We start from the raw sequence: 19,991 nt of genomic DNA, 5'->3' as shown, positions 1-19,991 counted from the left end.
AGTCCAGGTAGATTCAGCTGGCGAAGGGCTCAGGAGCTGATGGAGTGAGGCCCTAGATAGGGCAGAAGCGCAGGCTGTGAGACTGAAAGGGTCAGGGGAGGGAAGAAACAGTCTAGGACAGGTTGCGGGTAGTCTGTGAGAAGGTGACATGGGAGAAGGTGAGGTGGACAAGGGACATTTGCTGGGGTAGACACTGAGGTCAGATTAGAGAAACTGACATCAAACCCAGGGCAGACAAAACAACTCCGTTTCTCTGTCTCGAATTTTCTTTTCCATACATTTTCTACTCAATATATGTTCTTGTTTTGAGACAAGGTTTTACTACGTAACCCTGGCTGGCCTAGAACACACAGACATCCACCTACCTCTGCCTCCCAAATACTGGCTACACCACCACACCTGGCTGTTGTGGGATATTAGTTTAAGATGTGTTACATTCGTTCATGCTGCAGAATATTTGTTTAATGATGCAAAGATGGGTTGCATTCTTTTTATTTTATTTTATTTTGGAGACAGGGTTTCTCCCTAGCTTTTTGGTTCCTGTCCTGGAACTAGCTCTTCTAGACCAGGCTGGCCTTGAACTCACAGAGATCCGCCTGCCTCTGCTTCCTGAGTGCTGGGATTAAAGGCGTGCGCCACCACCACCTGGCTTGTTGCATTCTTTTATGCTGCATTTGTTTAACTCTGTGAAGCTATGTTACTTTACCTGTCCAAAACACCTGATTGGTCTAATAAAGAGCTGAACGGCCAATAGCTAGGCAGGAGAAAGGATAGGTAGGATGGCAGGCAGAGAGAAGAACAGAGAAGAGGGAGGAGCAAGAAAAGGAGAAGGAGAGAGAATGTCAGGGGCCAGCCAACCAGCTATACAACCAGCCATGGAAGTAAAACGTAAAGAAAGGTATATAGAAGAGAGAAAGGTAAAAGCCCAGAGGCAAAAGTAGATGGGAATATTTTAAGAAAGGCTGGCTTGACACAAGCCAAGCTGAGGCCAGAAATTTATAAATAAGCATAAGTCTCCATGTATTTATTTTGGAGCTGGGTGGTGAATTCCCAAAGTATAAAAAAAAAAAACCCTACACCTAGATATCTCTACTTTCTTCTCTTTTTAGATTTATTTATTGATGTGGGATAATGCTCTTGTATACTATAAAGATTTGTCACTCATATTGGTTTAATAAAATGCTGATTTACCAGTAGCCAGGAAGGACATACAGGCAAGGAAATCAAACTAGGAGAATTCTGGTAAGAAGAAAGATGAAGACATAGTTACCAGACAGACAGACAAAGAGGAAGCAAGAGAGAATTCCTTACTGAGAAAAGGTACCAAGCCGTGTGGTTAAACATAGATAAGAATTATGAGTTAATTTAAGTTGTAAGAGCTAGTTAGTAATAAGCCTGAGCAATAGCCCAAACAGTTATAATTAATATAAACCTCTGTGTGTTATTTGGGACTCAACAGCTGCGGGACCAGGTGAGACAGGAACTTCCATCTACAATTTATTGTATTATTTTATATGTACGGTGTTCATGCATGTATGTATGTGTACCATGTGCATACCGAGTACCCTCAAAAGTCAGAAGAGAACTTCATATCTCCCAGTACTAGAGTTACAGATGGTTATAAGTCACCATGTGGATGACTGGGTCCTCTCCCAGAGCAACAAGTGTTTTTTGTCTGTTTTTGTTTTTATCTTTCTGAGACAGGGTTTCTCTTCATAGCCCTGGCTGTCCTAGAACTCACTCTGTAGACCCGGCTGGCCTCGAACTCAGAAATGAGCCTACCTCTGCCTCCCGAGTGCTGGGATTAAAGCCATTTGCTACCACCACCCAGTCCAGCAAGTGTTCTTAACTGAATGCTGAGCCATCTCTCCATGCCTGACTGTTTTTTGCTTTGTTGTTTGTTGTTTTGGGACAGAATCTCATGTAGACTAACCTTGGATTCACTGTTGCTGAGGCTGGTCTCAAGCCTGATCTCCCTGCCTCCGCCTCCCAACAGTTGGAGTTGAATAAATGCTACTATGCCTGGATCAGAGTTGTTTTTTTTTTTTTGTTTGTTTTTGCAACATGGTTTCTCTGTGTAGACTTGACTGCCCTGGAACTCACTCTGTAGACCAGGCTTGCCTTGAACTTGGACATTCACCTGGCTCTGCCTCCCAAGTACTGTGATTAAAGGTACTTGTGACCACCACTGTACTTCAAGAAGTTTTAAAAATACCTAAAATTTCTGGGCTTGGTAAATGGGGCAGTAATCCTAGAATTCAGGAGATTGAGACAAGACACTCAAAAGTTTGTGACCAGCCAGGGCTACATAGAAAGTTTGAGGCCAGCCTAGGGTTACATTAGAACCTATGTCAGAAAAAAAAAGTTTTTTTTTTTTTTTTTAAGAACTCATACTTAAGTCAGTTGAGGGCTAGAGACTCTCAGAGACAAGACAGGAGCTGCCACACACACACACACACACACACACACACACACCTCCGATATATATGGTGTGGGAATCATCACAGGAAACTACAATAGCTGTCTTCCCGAGAAATTCAGGGATGTCTGGGTTTGTCAACTCTGGGTGCATGTCTGAGTTCAAGGCCACCCAGGTCTATAGAACTCCAGGATAACCAGGAACTATGCAGAGAAACCCTGTCTCGAAAAACCAAAAGAAGAGCAGAAAGAGGCAACTTAGGGAACTTGTGGAGTGGACTGAGGAGGTGGAGCCCCAAGGGCTCAGAGAGCAGGAGAGAAGGGAGTCAGCAGAGAGATGATTCATCTGTAAGAAGTTTGACATTTTGGTAAGAAGCCAGGAGAAGGGAGAGAGAGGGAAAAGCACTCAGGGGAAACTGAGGAAAGATTGCTGGTGTTGAGCGTGGTGGTGCACGCCTTCAATCCCAGCACTTGCAAGACAGAGGCAGGCAGATCTCTGTGAGTTCGAGGCCAGCCTGGTCTTCAGAGTGAGTTCCAGAACAGCCAGAGAGACACAGTGAGACCCTGCCTCAAAGGAAGGAAGGAAGAGAGGGAGGGAGGGAGGGAGGGAAGGAAGGAAGGAAGGAAGGGGAAGGGGAAGAGGAAGGGAAGGGAAGGGAAGAGAAGAGAAGGGAAGGGGAGGGGAAAAAAGATTGCTGGTTCTAAAAACCCAAATGCTGGGGGGAGTCCACCACAGGTGAAGATGATTCCTGTCAAGTATAGTGGGGACAAAGGGCTTCTTGCATGAGGAGCCAGTTGGGAAATAAGGCTGAAGTAAGCAAGAGCCCCTTGCTCTCATTTTTTATACTGGAAATGTTTATATGTGTGTGGGGGGTGTCTGTCTGTCTGTCTGAGTGCACACACACATGCACGAGAGGCAGGTAGGGCAGAATTGAGTTCTGTAGAAAGGACTTGGGGTTGGACTAGGATTGTACGTCACAGAGAGGCCTAGATCCCTGCCAGTGAGTGTAAGGTGAGGGAAAGGGTGGCCCCCGGTCCCTAGGAGCTGAGCAGTGTTGGGCATTCTGGACCTGGGACCTGATCCTAAGAGTGAGGCTCTGAAGCCTTGATTCCAACACAGGAACCAGGAGACGCCTCCTTGGGCGAGGCCCTAAGTGTACAGAGCAGTCAAACCAGACCGACAGGAAAAGGAGGGTGGCGCCTGGCAGAGTGGTCTTGGTGGCACAGTCTGTGCTCCAACTCTTCTCAGAAGGCTGAGGCAGGATGAGTGAAAACAACGGAAGGGAGATCCGAGCCAGCTTGGGAAACAGTGAAATTCAAAATTAAAAGTGAAGGGGTTGGGTGTAGCTCGCGTGGTGGATTTGTCCAGCATGGATGAGGCCCTGAGCTGAATTCCCAGCACCAGGCATGGTGGCATAGACCTCCAATCCCAGCTCTTGGGAGATGGAGGCAGGCAGCAGACTCATCCTTGACTACATAGTTTGAGACTAGTCTGGTATATGAGGCTTTGCTTCAAAAAAAAAATGACCAAGTCAAAGGGGTCGGGGGGAGATGTTCAGTAGTTAGGGAACATTGGTTGTTCTTCCAGGGGACCTGGGTTCAATTTCTAGCACCCACGTGGTGGCTCACAAATCTCTGGAGTTTCTGGCCTCCATAGGCACCAGGCATATGATATACAAGGAAAACCCTCTTACAGATAAAATACTAAAAGTGCTTTTTTTTTTTTTTTTTTTTTTCGAGACAGGGTTTTTCTGTAGCTTTGGAGCCTGTCCTGGAACTAGCTCTTGTAGACCAGGCTGGCCTCGAACTCACAGAGATCCGCCTGCCTCTACCTCCCAAGTGCCGGGATTAAACTAAAAGTGCTTTTTTAAAAGCTGGAGCTGTAGTTCTGGGGTAGAATACTTGGCTAGCAGACACGAAAGCCCTGAAGGTCAATCCCCAAGCCACCAAAAGTAAAATAAAGTCCTGTTTATGAAAAGGGAAAGATGGACAAAAGTTCACTTGCTGAGGGCAGTGGGTCCCCCAGGACCGTTCAACTAACATTGCATAAGCCGGGGGGGGGGGGCACAAATAAGGAGACACACGCACAGTCTTGAGCACACACAGGAACCAGGACACATGGCAACTTTTGAATTATTTTATTCACATAGCTTGGCTTAATATACAGGCACTTCTGCTAATGAGGTGTCCCGGGCCTCTGGCTCCTGCCTGAGTCAGTTGCCCATCTCCGAGCCTTCTGAGGATTAGTGCTAGTAATGTCACACACAAAATGGGGAGTTGGGTGGGGGATGGGAAGGCAAGAGGGGAATCCACCTCTGTCCAGGGCTTCAGATGGCAGCAGCCTGGGTTCCCTCAACCCTTGTGGAGCCCGGAGCTGCTGTTTCTGAAAACCCCACACTGGGCAGTCGGACCCTGAATCCACCTTCTTCCCGGTCCCTACTCCCACTCCGGGCCTTGGGGCTTAGGGACACCCTGGGAAAGCGGAATTTGGGTGACTTCTCCCCAACTGGGGACTTGGAAGTTGTTTCACCCTCTTGTCCCTTAGAGACTTTGGACGGGGAAGCCAAGCCTACACGAGGCAATCGGACCCTGACCCGACCCCGGCGACCAGAAGCTCCTTCCCCACCGCCCTCTTCCTCCTCCTCGGGGCTTGGAGAGCCTTCTCCGGAGACCGCCTCACTTTGGCTGAAGCCCACTCTGGGCAGCCTGAGCTTTGGACTCTTGGCCTTTTCTCCGCCTTCCACTCCTTCCTTAGCCCTCACCAGACCAAACAGGGGCAGCCAAACCTTGAGTTTGTGTCCAGCATCCCCATCGCCCTCAACCACCTGGTACTCAGCATGGCTACTGACTGGGGAAGTGAGTTCCACATCAGGAAGCTGGAAGGTGCGCTGCGCCCCGGGGTCCTCGTGCTCAGTACCCTCTCCTTTGCCTCCCGCACCCAGGGTGGGCAACTTCAGCTTCAAGCCACCCTCACTCTTGGCTGCTTCACCAGCCTGGGCTTCATGGCTTAGCCCGACATCCAGCTCTAGCTGGGGCACTGTGACTGTGGGCATCTTGAAGATGCCCTCACCTACTAAGAGATCACCCTCTGCCACCTGGGTTCTAGGCAGATCCAGCATCACCTGGGGCACCTGGACCCTAGAGCCTGCTGTGCCCTCTGCAGATGAAGCTGCAATTTCAGTTCCTGCCTCGTGAAAGCTGGTCAGTTCTACCTGGGGCAGTGAGATGCCCAGGGTGGGCACCCTTAGCACTCCCTCTTGGCCCTCTGCCACCGCCTGCCCAGTGGTGGACACCTTCAGACCTGATGGCTTCACTCCACTGGCGGCAGCTTCTACCTCCTGAGTTCCTGGTGTGACCAGTTCTACCTCAGGAATCTTAAGCTGACCAGCTATGGCCTCCAGTTTTTTGCTAGGGCTAACGCGTCCATCCTCAACTTCTACTTCCTTCCCTCGGGACAGTCCAAAAGAGGGCATCTTAAGCTTTGGCATCCTCACCTTCCCATCCCAGCCCCAGCCTTTTCCCTCAAGCTCAGCTTCCCCTGCCACTAGTACTTCAGCTTCCGAGTCCCGGCCCTTCACCCCGAACTTGGGCAGTGCAAACCTGGGCCCCTTGGGCTTGCTCTCAACCCCTGCTACCTCCGCTTTGCCTGAGGGCAGATGAGCATCCAGTCTGATCTGTGGGATGGACAGGTCCAGGGCAGGCAGCATCCCTGCTTCTCCAGCTCCCTTCGCTTCAGCTTCGGTCCCAGTTCGAGCTTTGGGGAGTGAAATGGCAAACTTGGAGACCTTCAGCTTGGTGGCTCGTCCAGGCCCCTCCACCTCAGCCTTGACCGCTTTGGGTCCCGAAAGTCCAAATTTGGTCAGCGAGAACTTGGAAGTGGGTTTGACTTTCAATTCTACCATCTCTAGCTGCTCTTTCTCAACTTCGGCCGTGGGCAACTGTGGAGTTACAATCTCCACAGAGGGCACCCGGAAGCCCACCTCTCCAACACCTGCTGCCACCCTGGGGCCCTCTGGCCTCTCCACTTTGGCCAAGGGGGCTTCTTGGACTTGTCCTTCCAGGCCCAGGGCCCCAGGCAAGTCAAGCTCCACAGAAGGCAGAGAGAGGGAGGGGACACTAACGGGAGTCACCTCACTGCCCACCTCTGGCTGCAGACAGGGAAGTGTCATGAGTTTACCTGGAACCTCAATACCTGCCTCACTGGGCTTGCCCACCTTCCCTAACTTGGGCAAGGTCACCTTCGGCAACTTGAAACTAAATTCAGTCCCTTCTGCCTGCTCCACCCCTACGGCTTTTCTTTGCACCTCAGAAACTGTGGACAACTTCATCTCTGGCACCTTAGGAAGATGCACCTCTGGGACTTGTGGCACTTGAATTTCAGGCAGTCTCATGTCTGATACTTTAGGAAGCTGCAGCTCTGGGAGGTGGACGTCGGGCACTGCCATCTCGGGCACTTTGGGCAGTTTTATTTCTGGAAGCTTCATTTCAGGAAGTTTCACGTCAGGCACTTTGATCTCTGACACTTTGGGCAGCTGAACTTCCGGGAGCCGAACATCGGGCACGGCCACCTCGGGCATCTTAGGGAGCTTCATCTCCGACACTTTGGGCAGCTGAACTTCCGGGAGCCGAACATCGGGCACGGCCATCTCAGGCATCTTAGGGAGCTTCATCTCCGACACTTTGGGCAGCTGAACTTCCGGGAGCCGAACATCGGGCACGGCCACCTCGGGCATCTTAGGGAGCTTCATCTCCGACACTTTGGGCAGCTGAACCTCCGGGAGCCGAACATCGGGCACGGCCACCTCGGGCATCTTAGGGAGCTTCATCTCCGACACTTTGGGCAGCTGAACTTCTGGGAGCCGAACATCGGGCACGGCCATCTCGGGCATCTTAGGGAGCTTCATCTCCGACACTTTGGGCAGCTGAACTTCTGGGAGCCGAACATCGGGCACGGCCATCTCGGGCACCTTCGGGAGTTTCATCTCTGGGAGTTTCATTTCTGGAACTTTTGGGAGCTGAACATCTGGGAGGTGTAGGTCAGGTACAGCCATCTCAGGCACCTTCGGGAGCTTCATCTCAGGGACTTTGGGCAGCTGCACTTCTGGAAGGTGAACATCAGGTACGGCCATCTCAGGGATCTTTGGAAGTTTCACCTCTGACATTTTTGGCAGTTGTACCTCGGGGAGTCGCACATCTGGAATGACTGCCTCAGGCACTTTCGGGAGTTTGACATCAGGAACCTTAGGGAGCTTCACTTCCGGCCCTTTGGGGGCCTTGACATCAGGCCCAGCTGCGCCAATGCCAAAAGAGGGCATCTTGAGGGTAGGGAGCTTCAGCTTGCTCTCAGCGCCAGCTTCAGGACCAGAGGGCCGGGGCTCCAGGAGAGAAAGTCCAAAGGTGGGCATTCGAAGTCTGGGACCCTTCACTTTGGCCTCAGGGCTGCCCTTGACCACTTTGACTTCAGTAGCTTCCTTCCCTCGAACCCCAAAGCGGGGGAAACTGAGGCGGGGCATCTTCAGGGCCACCTCAGGTACCTCTCCTGGGGCCTCCACCTCTGTACCTGGCAAAGCCAGGTCCACCCCCACAGAAGGTGCTGCCACATCCAGGGTGGGGACTTTTATCACTGCAGCCCCTTCCTGGGTGTCCAGACATGGAAGTGTGGGAAGAGAGGGGAGGGTGGGGAGCTCCACTTGTGGGACCTGGATTCCTATGGCTGGGGGCTCCACAGCTGGTGCAGCTGGGGCTCCGAGCCCAAGGGTCGGCAGATGGAGGGCAAAGCCACTGGCTGCCTCTGTTGATGGGGTCCCCTTGGGAGCTGACACCTGAGGGACACCCACCTCAGCACTTGGCAGCCGAGGCCCAACTAGCTCTAGCTGAGGGGCTGTGAACCCAGCTCCTGTGGCTACCTCAGCCTCTGCCTTGGCCTTCCTTGGGGGAGGAGCAGCAGCCGCCATTCGTGCCACCTGGGCCTCTTCGGCCACTTCTCGGACACGTAGCCGAGGCAGCTGGAGGCGTCGACGGGCAGGGGCAGCTGGGACAGGCCCCTTGGCAGCCTCGGCTTTGAGACCCCGACGCAGTCGGGAGAACTTGGGAAGGGAGAACTCGACGTCAACAGGGGCCAAATCTGCAGGGGTCCCCAGGGCCCCTGGCACCACCTTCTTCTTCTTCACAGGGGACAGATGCTGGATGTTCTGAGGAGAGAGGAGAGAGGCAGGAGAGAGGAGGCTGTGGGACAGTGGGAGGCTGGGAGTGGACAGAAAAATAAAACCCCACCTAGTATTATGCCAGGCTGGGGATGTCTTGAGGATACATTGCCTGTCTGTCACTTCACCCCAGGAAGGCAATGACAGTCATTTAGAAACTCGCTGTGAATGGACAGGGGTGGTAGCAACAGGGACCCAAAAATTTAAGGCCTTTCCAACGTTCTCATTGTAGAGATGGGGAGACTGGTACCCAGAGAGGAAAAGAAACTCGGGTTGCTCAGTAACCCATCTGCCCTTAGGCTAGAATCTGGCCTTCTAGGAGGCCTCTGTGGCCCCTAATGAGCCTGGTTCCCTTGATGGGGATGGGCGAGAGCCACCTTCTGATTGGCGCATCCTCCTTCCAGGGGGCTGAGTTTAGGAGCAGTGAACAAGGAACAAGGGGTAAGGGGTGAATTAGTGTTGGGTTAGTGACAAGACAAAGGGATAAACTGGGCTACGATAGCAGGGAGTAGGGTTTATGGCGCAGAGACCGGGTCGCTGGGGCTGCCCTGGGCCGGGACCGGGCTAAGCACGCGTACCAGCTTGGCCACTTTGGCCCGCGGGCCCTTCATCTCGTAGCCAGACACCGTCCCGGGCCGCAGCGCCAGGTCCCCCGTGGGCACCGTGCGCTTCAGGCAGAAGGAGACCTTGTAAGGCTCGGCGCATTGCAGCAGGCGAAGCGCGTCCTCGTACTTGAAGTTCTCAAAGAACACGCGGGCACTCAACAGCTGGTCCCCTGCAAGGGAGGAAGAGGTGGGCGGGGAGTGAGTTCCCCTGGCTCCACCCACACTGGGACACGCCCACTTCCTAGGAGTCAGCCAAGTGAGGCCCAGGCCCAGATTTTGACCCTGCTTATTTCTGCCTCTGGCTTGAGAGAGAAAATATCAGAGGAACAGAGCTGGTTCCTTTGGCTTTGGCCCCGCTCCTTTACAAATTGAATCCATCAGGCCACTTATGGTGGACTGGATAGAGTAACATCCATCGAAAAGTAACATCCATGAGCGCCCGCAGGAGTTTCGTGTAGTTCAGTTTACTATAATAGCGAAGGATGATCTAAAGCCCCTGATCCTTCAATCTCCACCTCAAGAGCTAAGATTACAGACCTTTGCTACCACTCCTGGCTATGGGTTATAAAGGTGATAGCCTATATGGCAGTTCCTTGCGGTCTGTGGACAGATTCTCCCCCATATTCTTGAACGCATAAAAACACACTGTTGGGACTGGAGATGTAGCTCTGCGATAGCGCATGCTTGCCTAGCATGAAGGATGTCCTGGGTTCAGTCTCCAATACCACACATACATACAAAAACCACACTGGCAGACGTTCTTTGTCTAGCCTCTTCTCTCTGCTTCCCAGGGTCTGGGATTAAAGAAGTGTGTTAGCACCCTTGCTCTCTCGGCTTTTAATGTATGGTCCTGTGTATGTATGAGTTGGGCCAAAATTATCTCAGGGCCTATACCTCGAGGCCTAGCTCGAATTTGAAGGATAGTCTCAAACCTACCAAGTGAGGATGAGACAGCAAAATCTAGGTAGACTCCCCTCCAGCCAGAGGCTGTCTCTCATTGGCTGAAGTACCCCTGTGTCGTATGATGTCACTTAACCTATATAAGCTGAAGCTCACAGTAATTTTTTTTTTTTTTCGAGACAGGGTTTCTCTGTGGTTTTGGAGCCTGTCCTGGAACTAGCTCTTGTAGTTCACAGTAATAAACTGAGTTCCTGCTTTGACTTGACTCCCTGTTGCGTCTGATTTTCCTGCATGTGGGACTGAGGAATGGGCAGTTAGCACACTCACCTTTCCCTGGGGAATAAGGCTAAGGAGGCCTGGCATGTATGCCTTGTTTACGTGGGTGCTCTTTGAGGTAACAAGAGGGCATCACATACCCTATAGCCAGAGTTACAAGTAGCTATGAGCCATGTGATATGGGTGCTGGGAACTGAACTAGGGTCCCCAGGAAGTTCTGCAAGCACTCTTTTTTTTTCTTCTTTTTTTTTTTAGGTTTTTCAGAACAAGATTTCTCTGTAGCTTTGGAGTCTGTCCTGGAGCTAGCTCTTGTAGACCAGGCTGGCCTCAAACTTACAGAGATCCACCTGCTGGGATTAAAGGTGTACACCACCACCACCCGGCTTTTTTTTTCTTTTCCTTTATCTTTTCTTTTTTCTTTTTAATTTTTTCATTTTTATTTATTTATTTATTTTATTTTTTTGTTTTTGTTTTTTCGAGACAAGGTTTCTCTGTGGCTTTGGAACCTGTCCTGGAACTAGCTCTGTAGACCAGGCTGGTCTCGAACTCACAGAGATCCGCCTGTCTCTGCCCCCCGAGTGCTGGGGATTAAAGGCATGCGCCACCATCGCCCAGCTTGTTTTGTTTTTTGAGACAGGGTTTTGCTGTAGTTTTGGAGCCTGTCCTGTACCACCACCACTCAGCTTCCATCTTAATTCTTTACCTTTGGGGAACACAGATCAGATTCAAACACTGTGTGTACCTGTGCTCACATACACGCACACGCTTCAGCAAGCACTCTTAACCACACACAGAACTATTTCTCCAGCCCCGTAACACTTGTTATTGTGTGTGTTTTAATATTTATCGTGTGTGTGTGTGTGTGTGTGTATATGTGCGCGTGTGTGTGTGTTCACGTGCATGCGCATGCTGCTTCCCACAGAGGCCAGGAGAGCGCTTCATACCTTCTGGAACTGGAGTTAAGGAGGTTGTAAGCTGCCCAGTGAGGGTGCTGGGAAACTGCTGGCTGCAATGTCTTAACCACTGATCTATCTTTCCAGCCTTTGTTTTTTGCTTTTGATTATTTGAATCTGGGCTCTCCTTGTATAGCTCAGGCTGGTCTTGATCTCTCACTATGAATCCATGGCTGGCCTCGAACTATTAATCCTCTGGTCTCAGCCTCCTAAGTATTAGGACTATAGTGTCCCAGTTGGGAAATTTTGTGAAATTTAGCAAAATTAGGCTTCAAACTGGGCAGTCGTGACTCATGCCTTTAATTTCAGCACTTGGGAGGCAGGTACACGTGGGTCTTTGTGAGTCTGAGTCCAGCCTGGTCCACAGAGTGAGCTCCAGGACAGCCAGGGCTACACAGAGAAACCCTGTCTCAAAAAAACAAAACAAAACAAAACAAAAAAACAAAACAAAAACCAACAACAACAACAACAAAACCCAGCCAGATGATGCCCATCTTTAATCCCAGCATTTCAGAGGCAGAGACAGGCAGATCTCTGAATTTGAGGCCAGCCTGGTCTACAAAGTGAGTTTAGGACAGGTTCCAAAGCTACAGAGAAACCCTGTCTTGAAAAAACACTTAAAAAAAAAAGTCTGCTTCTTCTAACATCCAAGTTTATGTTTCCCTCCTTTATGCTCTCTTCTGCACCCCAATCTCTGCAGTTCCCTGTTTCTTTGGAACACTATCCACCCCAGATAACAAATCCGTGAATGTGCAAGTCTCAAAAACAGGTATAGTATTTGCATTAAAGCTATACACATCCTCCCTGTATTTTTAAACCATCTCTAGGTGTCAGGTGTGGAGGTGTACACCTTTAATCCCAGACCTCTGGAGGCAGAGGCAGGTGGATCTCTGAGTCTAAGATCAACCTGGTCTACAGAACTACTTCCAGGGCAGCAAAGGCCACATGGAGAAACCCTGTCTCCAAAGAAAAAGGAAAAAAAGAAGCAGGGTAACCAATGTTCTCACTTAAATGCTGAGCCATCTCTTCAGCCTCCACTTTTTGTTTTTAATGGTGCTGGAGACAGAACCAGGGCATAGTTGGACTAATGTTCTACCACTGAGCCACACCCCCAGGCTCTAACTTGCTGACTCTGGGCAAGCCTTCTATCACTGAGCCACAGTCCTAGTCCTCTTTCCAGTTTATTTTTTTATTTTTTTATTTTTCGAGACAGGATTTCTCCGTAGCTTTTTTGGTTCCTGTCCTGGAACTAGCTCTTGTAGACGAGGCTGGCCTCGAACTCACAGAGATCCGCCTGCCTCTGCCTCCCAAGTGCTGGGATTAAAGGCCTGTGCCACCACCACCCGGCCCTCTTTCCAGTTTTTGAAACAGAATGTTACTAAGTTGCCTAGGCAGGACTTTAAATTTCCATTCTCCTGCCTCCTAAATAGTTATTTATTGTTTGAAACAAAGTCTCCCTAGGTGGTCCAGCCGCCTGCCCCAGGTTCCCAGGGGCTTCTGGGATGACAGGCTAGTACTAGGCCCAGCTCCAGTTATCAACAGGCTACTCCCTGTTCAGGTAAAAACTCCTGGGAGTACTAGAGATGAAACCTAGGGCCTCATCCATGCTGGCCAAGTGTTGTACCACTGAGCTACAGCCTCACCTCAGAGTGAGTGGTCCCTGGGAATATCCTGGAAGCCTCCCTCTCCATCGTACCCCACACCTAGATCCAGAATACCCAGAATCCAAACCCTTCTTTTCAGCAACCCCACCTGCAGCCTGAGCATCCATCATCTCTTAGCGGCTCATCCAAGAACCACTCCTGTTGTTGATCTTGCTCCTGATGCTGCCTCAGATAGTCAGACTACAAATAAAGCAGCTCAACAGGCTGTATCCCTGCTTCTCTGCATACGTCACAGAATAAAAGTCTTAGTCCGTATGAGCCCTTCAAAATTGCCCTTCCCGGGCTGGAGAGATAGCTCAGTGGTTAAGAGCACCACCTGCTCTTCCAAAGGTCGTGAGTTCAATTCCCAGCAACCACATGGTAGCTCACAACCATCTATAATGAGATCTGGTGCCCTCTTCTGGCCTGCAGGCAGAGTACTGAGAATACTGTATACATAATAAATAAATACATCTTAAAAAAAAACACAACAAAATTGCCCTTCCCCTGACCTCCTTACTTGTGTCTCCCCCCTATATTGTAAATGCCTTAGGTGCAGCAACCTTGCTTTGTTTTGTTCACCATCGTAGCCAAAGCAATAAGATGCTTTGTAAAGAACTATTATGGAGGGGCTGGAGAGATGGCTCAGTGGTTAAGAGCATTGCCTGCTCTTCCAAAGGTCTAGAGTTCAATTCCCAGCAACCACATGGTGGCTCATAACCATCTGTAGTGAGGTCTGGTGCCCTCTTCTGGCCTTCAGGCATACAGACAGAACATTGTATACATAATAAATAAATATTTTAAAAAATGAATTATTATGGAGTGGGGATTACTTAATTGGTAGAAAGCTTGCCTAAAGCTGGGCAGTGGTGGCGCACGTCTTTAATTCCAGCACTTGGGAGGGCAGGCAGATCTTTGCGAGTTCAAAGTCAGCCTGGTCTACAAGAGCTAGCTCCAGGACAGGCTCCAAAGTTACAGAGAAACCTGTCTCAGAAAAAAAAAAAAAAAAAAAAAAAAAAAAGCTTGCCTAGAATCCACCACCGAGAAGTTGGGAGCACAGTGCAGTCACAGAGCACTCGTCTAGCAAGTCCAAAGGCCCTGGGCTCCATCCCCAGTATGACAAAAATAACACATTTTGTAAAAAAAATTAATTAAAAAAAGAATAATTGTTACATGCAATACATAAGTCAAATCAGCTCCATCCATATTTCTTAAAATGTCTTTCATTTAATTATTTAATTAAGCTCTTCTCTTCACCTCAAGTTAACTCCACCCCTTTCTCCTGTCCCAATAACACATTAATTAGCACTTACATAGTGTTTACTGTGGGACACTTCGCTGTGTGCTGTTTTCAAAACCTGACTCATTTGAGCTACATAATAACCTCATGAGATCAGTGCTAATTATTCCCATTTAAAGATGAAAATATGGAGACACAAAAATATCACGAGGGTTCTGGGAATCCAACACAGACAATGAACTGGTCTTAAATAATCACGGTGCCAGCTGGGCATGGTCACTCAGGCTTGTCATTCAAGCTCCGGAGGCTGAGGCAGAAGGATCAAAAGTTCAAGACCGATGGCTAGCAAGAAGGCTCAGTGGTTAAGGGTGCTCTCCGGTGGTGGTGGCTCACCCCTTTAATCCCAGCACTCGGGAGGCGGAGGCAGGCTGATCTCTGTGAGTTCGAGGCCAGCCTGGTCTACAAAGCGAGTTCCAGGGCTACCAGAGCTGTTACACAGAGAAACCCTGTCTCGAAAAACCAAAAAAGAAAAAACCAAAAACAATGTAAGAGTGTGCTCTCTGCCCATCCAGAGGATCCATATTTGTCCTGCCACCCACTTGGCGGCTCACAGGGAATCCCGTGCCCTCTTCTGGCCTCCGGAGGTACAGCAGGCACAAGGCACACAGACGTACTTGGAGGCAAAACACCCACACAAATAAAAAAATCATCTTTCAAGTTCAAGGCCAGCCAGAGTTATACAGGAAATTCAAGGACAACGTGGCAACTTAGAAAGACTCTCAAAAATTTAAAAGGGGATTGGAAAGCGGGGCATGGTGGTGCATGCCTGTAATCCTAGCTCTTTGGGAGATGGCGTCAAGTCATCCAAAGCTGTACAGCGAGTTCAATGCAAACCTGGGTTCCATGAAGCCCTGACTCAATTTCCCGAGCACCCCAAACAGTGAATGAGATGTAATTCAATGGTAGAGCGCTTGCCTGTCATGGTCGAGTAGGACCTAGATTCAGGAAAAGAACAAGGAAAGCCTCACCCCAACTTCTTAACCCGGCCTCCTGGTCCACTTTCAGTTACATCCCCGCCAGGACTCTAGGCAGATACCTAACCACACCCACGCATGTCAGCCCCGTCCCCACTATGCCACCAGGCTCCGCCCCACTCCCATCACGCCCTAACCCAGGCCCCCCACCCCCACCCGAAGCAGATTCCCAACTCCGCCTCCGCAGATCAGCCCCGCCCCGCCTCCTCCAGGCCACTCCCCCAACCCAAGGGCGATTCTTAACTCCTCCCCCGAAGACCCCCCCCCCCCGCGTCTCTCCACGTCCAGGCCACGCCCACCTTCCTGCAAGCTGAGGCTCCTGGCTGCAGGTGAATCCTCGCGCAGCTCGCGGACGAAAATTCCTTCTTTGCCGCCGCCCGCTACGTTGATGCCGCTGACCCCCGTCTGCGCCTCGGTCTCCACGATAATTTCCACCAACTCGGCTCGTCTCAGCTCCTGTGGTGGGCGGCGAGGGGTCGCAATGACGCGCCACGACTGCAACTCGCCCAGAGCTTGCCATTGTTTTCCTTCTCTTGCTCTACCCTCCCGCTCGCTCTCCGGGGGATCGGGGTCCGGAGGAGCAAGGGTCGGGTCTGGAAGAGGAGGGGGTGCGTGGACAGAGCCAGATCATGGAGTGGGGCCGCTTGGAGTGCCTAAGAGGCATATTTGAGAGGCTTATTCATCTTCTTTCTTATCTTCCTTCCTTCCTTCCTCTCTCCCTCCTTCCTTCCTTCTTTTCCTTTTTTCATTTTGAGAGGGGATGAGTCCCGACCTGCCTTGAACTTGTTATGTAGACCAGGCTGGCCTTGAACTCACAGAGATCCACTTTCGAGTCCTGGGATTAAAGATGTGTACCACCATGCCCAACCTTTTAAAAGATGTGTGTGGGGGGCTGGAGAGATGGCTCAGAGGTTAAGAGCATTGCCTGCTCTTCCAAAAGTCCTGAGTTCAATTCCCAACAACCACATGGTGGCTCATAACTATCTGTAATGGGGTCTGGTTCCCTCTTCTGGCCTGAAGGCATACACACAGGCAGAATATTGTATACATAATAAATAAATAAATAAATAATTAAAAAAAATAAAAGATGTGTGTGTGTGTGTGTGCGCACATGTACAATGTGCATATGCACATGGGTGCCAATGGCGGCCAGAGGAAGGTTTGGGGTCCTCTGTAGCTGAAGCCACAAGCAGTTAGTTGTGATAGTCCAATGTGGAAGCTGGAAACTGAGCTTAGGTCCGCCCACCTGTCCCCTCATGTATTTATTGTTTGTTTGTGGCAGGGTCTCATGAGCTTCTGGCTGGCCTGAAACACTACATATATCAAGCTGGTCTTTAAGTCACAGTGATCTGCCTGCCTCTGTCTCAGGCTGATGACAGGCATGCCCACCAAGCTCACCCCTGCCCTTACTGAAAGGGATTCCTTAGGCCTAGGCTGAGGCAAGGCAGTCCAACCTCGATCACCCAAATCCTGGGATTAAAGGCATAAAACAAAATGCCAACTCCAGGGATCCATATTCTTATTCTAAAGACCAGGGGGGGGGCTTTAATAACTTTATAACTATCCTAGGGAATTAACCCAGTGGTAGAGGCCTTTCCTAGCGTGCACGAGGTTCTGGGTTCCATTCCCAATACAAAACCAACCAAACAAACCAAAACACATATAAAAATATTCCACTTGAGTGTAATTATTCCTATAGAACAAGGGCATGCAGGATGGAAGAATGGGGCCTTGATCTCGGTGGGTTTGAATATGTGTGAGAATGCTGTTGTGGATTTTCTAACTCCCCCGGGAGAGGGAATCCAGTGAAGGGGTGTGTGGGTAATGAATGGCGACCGCAGCAGAAGTGGCATTCGTGGCATTTACCAGCCCTTGTTCCGAAACACACTACAGGGTTCACATCTGCTTCCCAGTAGAGGAAGCGAGAGATCTGATTCTGTCTAGGAAACCACTTTGCTGTGTGCATTGGGGCAGCCCTGTGCACGTCCTGAGCCTATTGCTATCCTGAAACGTTGAGTAATACAGGGAAGTGTCTGCCTGTGAACAAGTGAGGATGAAACGGGGCAGGTGCAAGGCATTGAGACCAGCCAGGACCCGTGCCCATCCCAGAGCCTGGAGAGGGAAAAACAGGACTAGACTAGATGCCCCGCTGCAGTGGCCTCAAGGGACTAGGGCAGGGCAATATGGAACCTAAGAGTTGGAGTGGGGCTGGGCGGTGGTGGCACATGCGTTTAATCCCAACACTCGAGCAGAGGCAGGCAGATCTCGGAGTTCGAGGCCAGACTGATCTACAGATTGAGTTCTAAGACAGCCAGGGCTACACAGAGAAATTCTGTCTTGGAAAACCAAAAAAAAAAAAAAAAAGTCATTGGAGTGGGCTTCTGGGAGCAGCATAGTCCTTTGACTCCTCTTTGGGAAGGATCTCATTGCATCCCCCCATATTTTGGGGGAGGTCACAGGAAGGCAGTAAAGCCTAGAAAGTTAAAGTAGTCTTCCTAATGGCACACAGCACATTAAACAGTCAAGCCTTGTCCTTAGGTATTCCACCCCAGGGAATAAGCAGTAGCCCCCTTGCCTGTCCCCCTCAGCCTGCATGGGGCTCCTTTACAAGTAGAGCCACCCTGCCCAGTACCCAGTAGAAGAGGTTAAAGCTGCCAACATAACTGAAAAGCAATGACAGTCACTGAGGGCGTTCCCTTAGTGCCAGACTGTACAGAAGGCCAAAAAGTCAATCCTCAAAATCCTCATTGCCCCATCTCACCAATGAGGGAGCTGGTTCTCCAAGAGGTTAGGTCACCCACCTAGGACTGCACAGCCAAAGCAGTGTAGGATTAGACCCGCCCCTTTGGGTCCAAGCCCTCTACCCTGACCCTACCCTCACCTCTTCTTTCTAGGTTTTGTTTTTTTGTTTGTTTTTGTCAAGACAGGGTTTCTCTGTAGCTTTGGAATCTATCCAGGAGCTCACTCTATAGACCAGGATGGCCTCGAACTCACAGAGATTCACCTGACTGTAGGGGGCGTATTTTGACTCAAGACCCTACTCTGTAGTGCATGTTGACTCTAACTCACAGTAGTCCTCCTTGACTACTGGGATGGTACGCTGGGATCATAAGCATGAACCTGCGGATGAAAGATTTCTGTTCAGTTTTTTTGTTTTGTTTTTTCAGGACAGAGTCTCACAGCTCTGACTGTCCTAAAACTCAGTATGAATAGCAGGGTGGCCTTGAATTTATAGAGATCCACCAGCCTCTGCCTCTCAAGTGCTGGGATTAGAGGCCTGTGCCATCACGCCCAGCTATTTTCTAATTTAATTTTAAAAGATTTGGGGTGAGGGAGCAAAACAAAAACAAAAAAACACCAAACAAACAAACAAATAAAAATTTATGTTCACTGGTGTTTTTCCAGATGTATGCCTGTGTACCACACTGCCTGGTGTCAGTGGAGGTCACAGGAGTGTGTCATCTTCCTGGGACAGGAGTTACAGATGGTTGTGAGCCCCATGTGGGTGCTGGAAATTGGAACCAATCCTCTGGAAAAGCAGTCAGTGCTCTTAGCCAGTGAACCATCTCTCCAGTCACAGGGTTTCTTTTGTTTACATCCATTTACTTCTGTATGTGTGTGTGTATATAGCGGTTAAGGGAATCAATTGTAGGAACTGGGCCTTTCCTTCTACTGTGGAGCTTCCAGAGCTGGAACTCAGGTCAGCAGGCTCGGCAGCAAGCACTGTACCCACTGAGACATCTGGCTGGCCCCTCTGCTGAGTTTCATCATCATCATTAATGCCAAGGATTGAACCCAGGGCTTCATGCCTGGGTTCTACCCCACCCCTGAGTGACACATTTTTTTACTTTTTTGAGACAGAGTCTTACTAAGTTGACTAGGCTGACCTTGAACTTGAGTCATCCCATTTCATCCTTCCAAGTGTTAGAATGAATGACAGGCCTGTGCCTCCAAGCCTGGCACTCACTATTCACTCAGCTCGACACGATCCACAGAATCAGCCGCTGTCTCAGCTCAGTAGCCCAGGCTGACCTTGAACTTGGAATCTAAAATGGCAGGCATTAAAGCAACCACACCTACCTGGATGCCCAACACTGTGCTGAGCATTTTACAGGTGTTCATTTCCCCCTAACATTTACACTTTCCAGCTTAGAGATGGGGACACTGACGCCCAGAGGAGCCGGGACATGCCCCCTTGCCACCCTGGCCTGTGAACACTCACCTCAGCGCTGCGGCTCCTAACCTCCATAGCTCGGCAGTGAGTCGTCTGGGCCTCAGGCTCCTGTTTCCTCTCCTCCTTCTGCTGTAGGACCAACTTCAGCTCCTCATGGAGCAGCTGCCACTGAGCCTGGGGGTACAAGATGGAGCCTTGAGGCATGGGGCGGGGGAATTGTGGGGTAGTGGTGAGGCTTGCTAGGGAAGTCAAAGTAAGAGTGGTATCAGGCGGACAAAGAGTAGGGCCCCTCACCGCTTCCTGGGTGCTGGCCTTTTCTTCTGATGCTCGGAGCCCCACTTGAGGTGACACACAACTGTGAGCAGGGACTTCACGCTTCCTTTGAGGTCTTGCTGCCTGCCAAGGAGGGACAAAGGGCCATGGGGCACCAGAGAGACCCAGGGAAGACAGAGAAGGAAGAGTATGTGGTACCAGCCAGCACTCACCTGAGGGTCACCTCCAGCTCCCTGGGCCTCCTGGGTCTGGGTCTCTAGGAAGAACAACAT

At 50.3% G+C, this 19,991-nt stretch overlaps 1 protein-coding gene across 1 annotated transcript; it reads right to left on the bottom strand.

Annotated features, from left to right (window-relative positions):
* Positions 1–4,607: 4,607 nt before the first annotated feature.
* On the bottom strand, positions 4,608–19,991 carry Prx (periaxin). The gene is made up of 6 exons (XM_041654607.1): positions 19,932–19,991; positions 19,741–19,842; positions 19,495–19,620; positions 15,572–15,899; positions 9,200–9,396; positions 4,608–8,609 (listed from the first exon to the last, which is right to left on the bottom strand). Exons 1-6 carry the CDS (start codon positions 19,989–19,991, stop codon positions 4,746–4,748), a joined length of 4,677 nt encoding a protein of 1,558 aa, XP_041510541.1. The 3' UTR covers positions 4,608–4,745.

This window comes from Microtus oregoni, unplaced genomic scaffold (genome assembly GCF_018167655.1).
Source record: "Microtus oregoni isolate MIOR12 unplaced genomic scaffold, Mior012 000006F_ref0000085, whole genome shotgun sequence".
NCBI classification, from domain to species: Eukaryota; Metazoa; Chordata; class Mammalia; order Rodentia; family Cricetidae; genus Microtus; species Microtus oregoni.
This window is presented reverse-complemented; position numbering and strand designations above follow the sequence as displayed.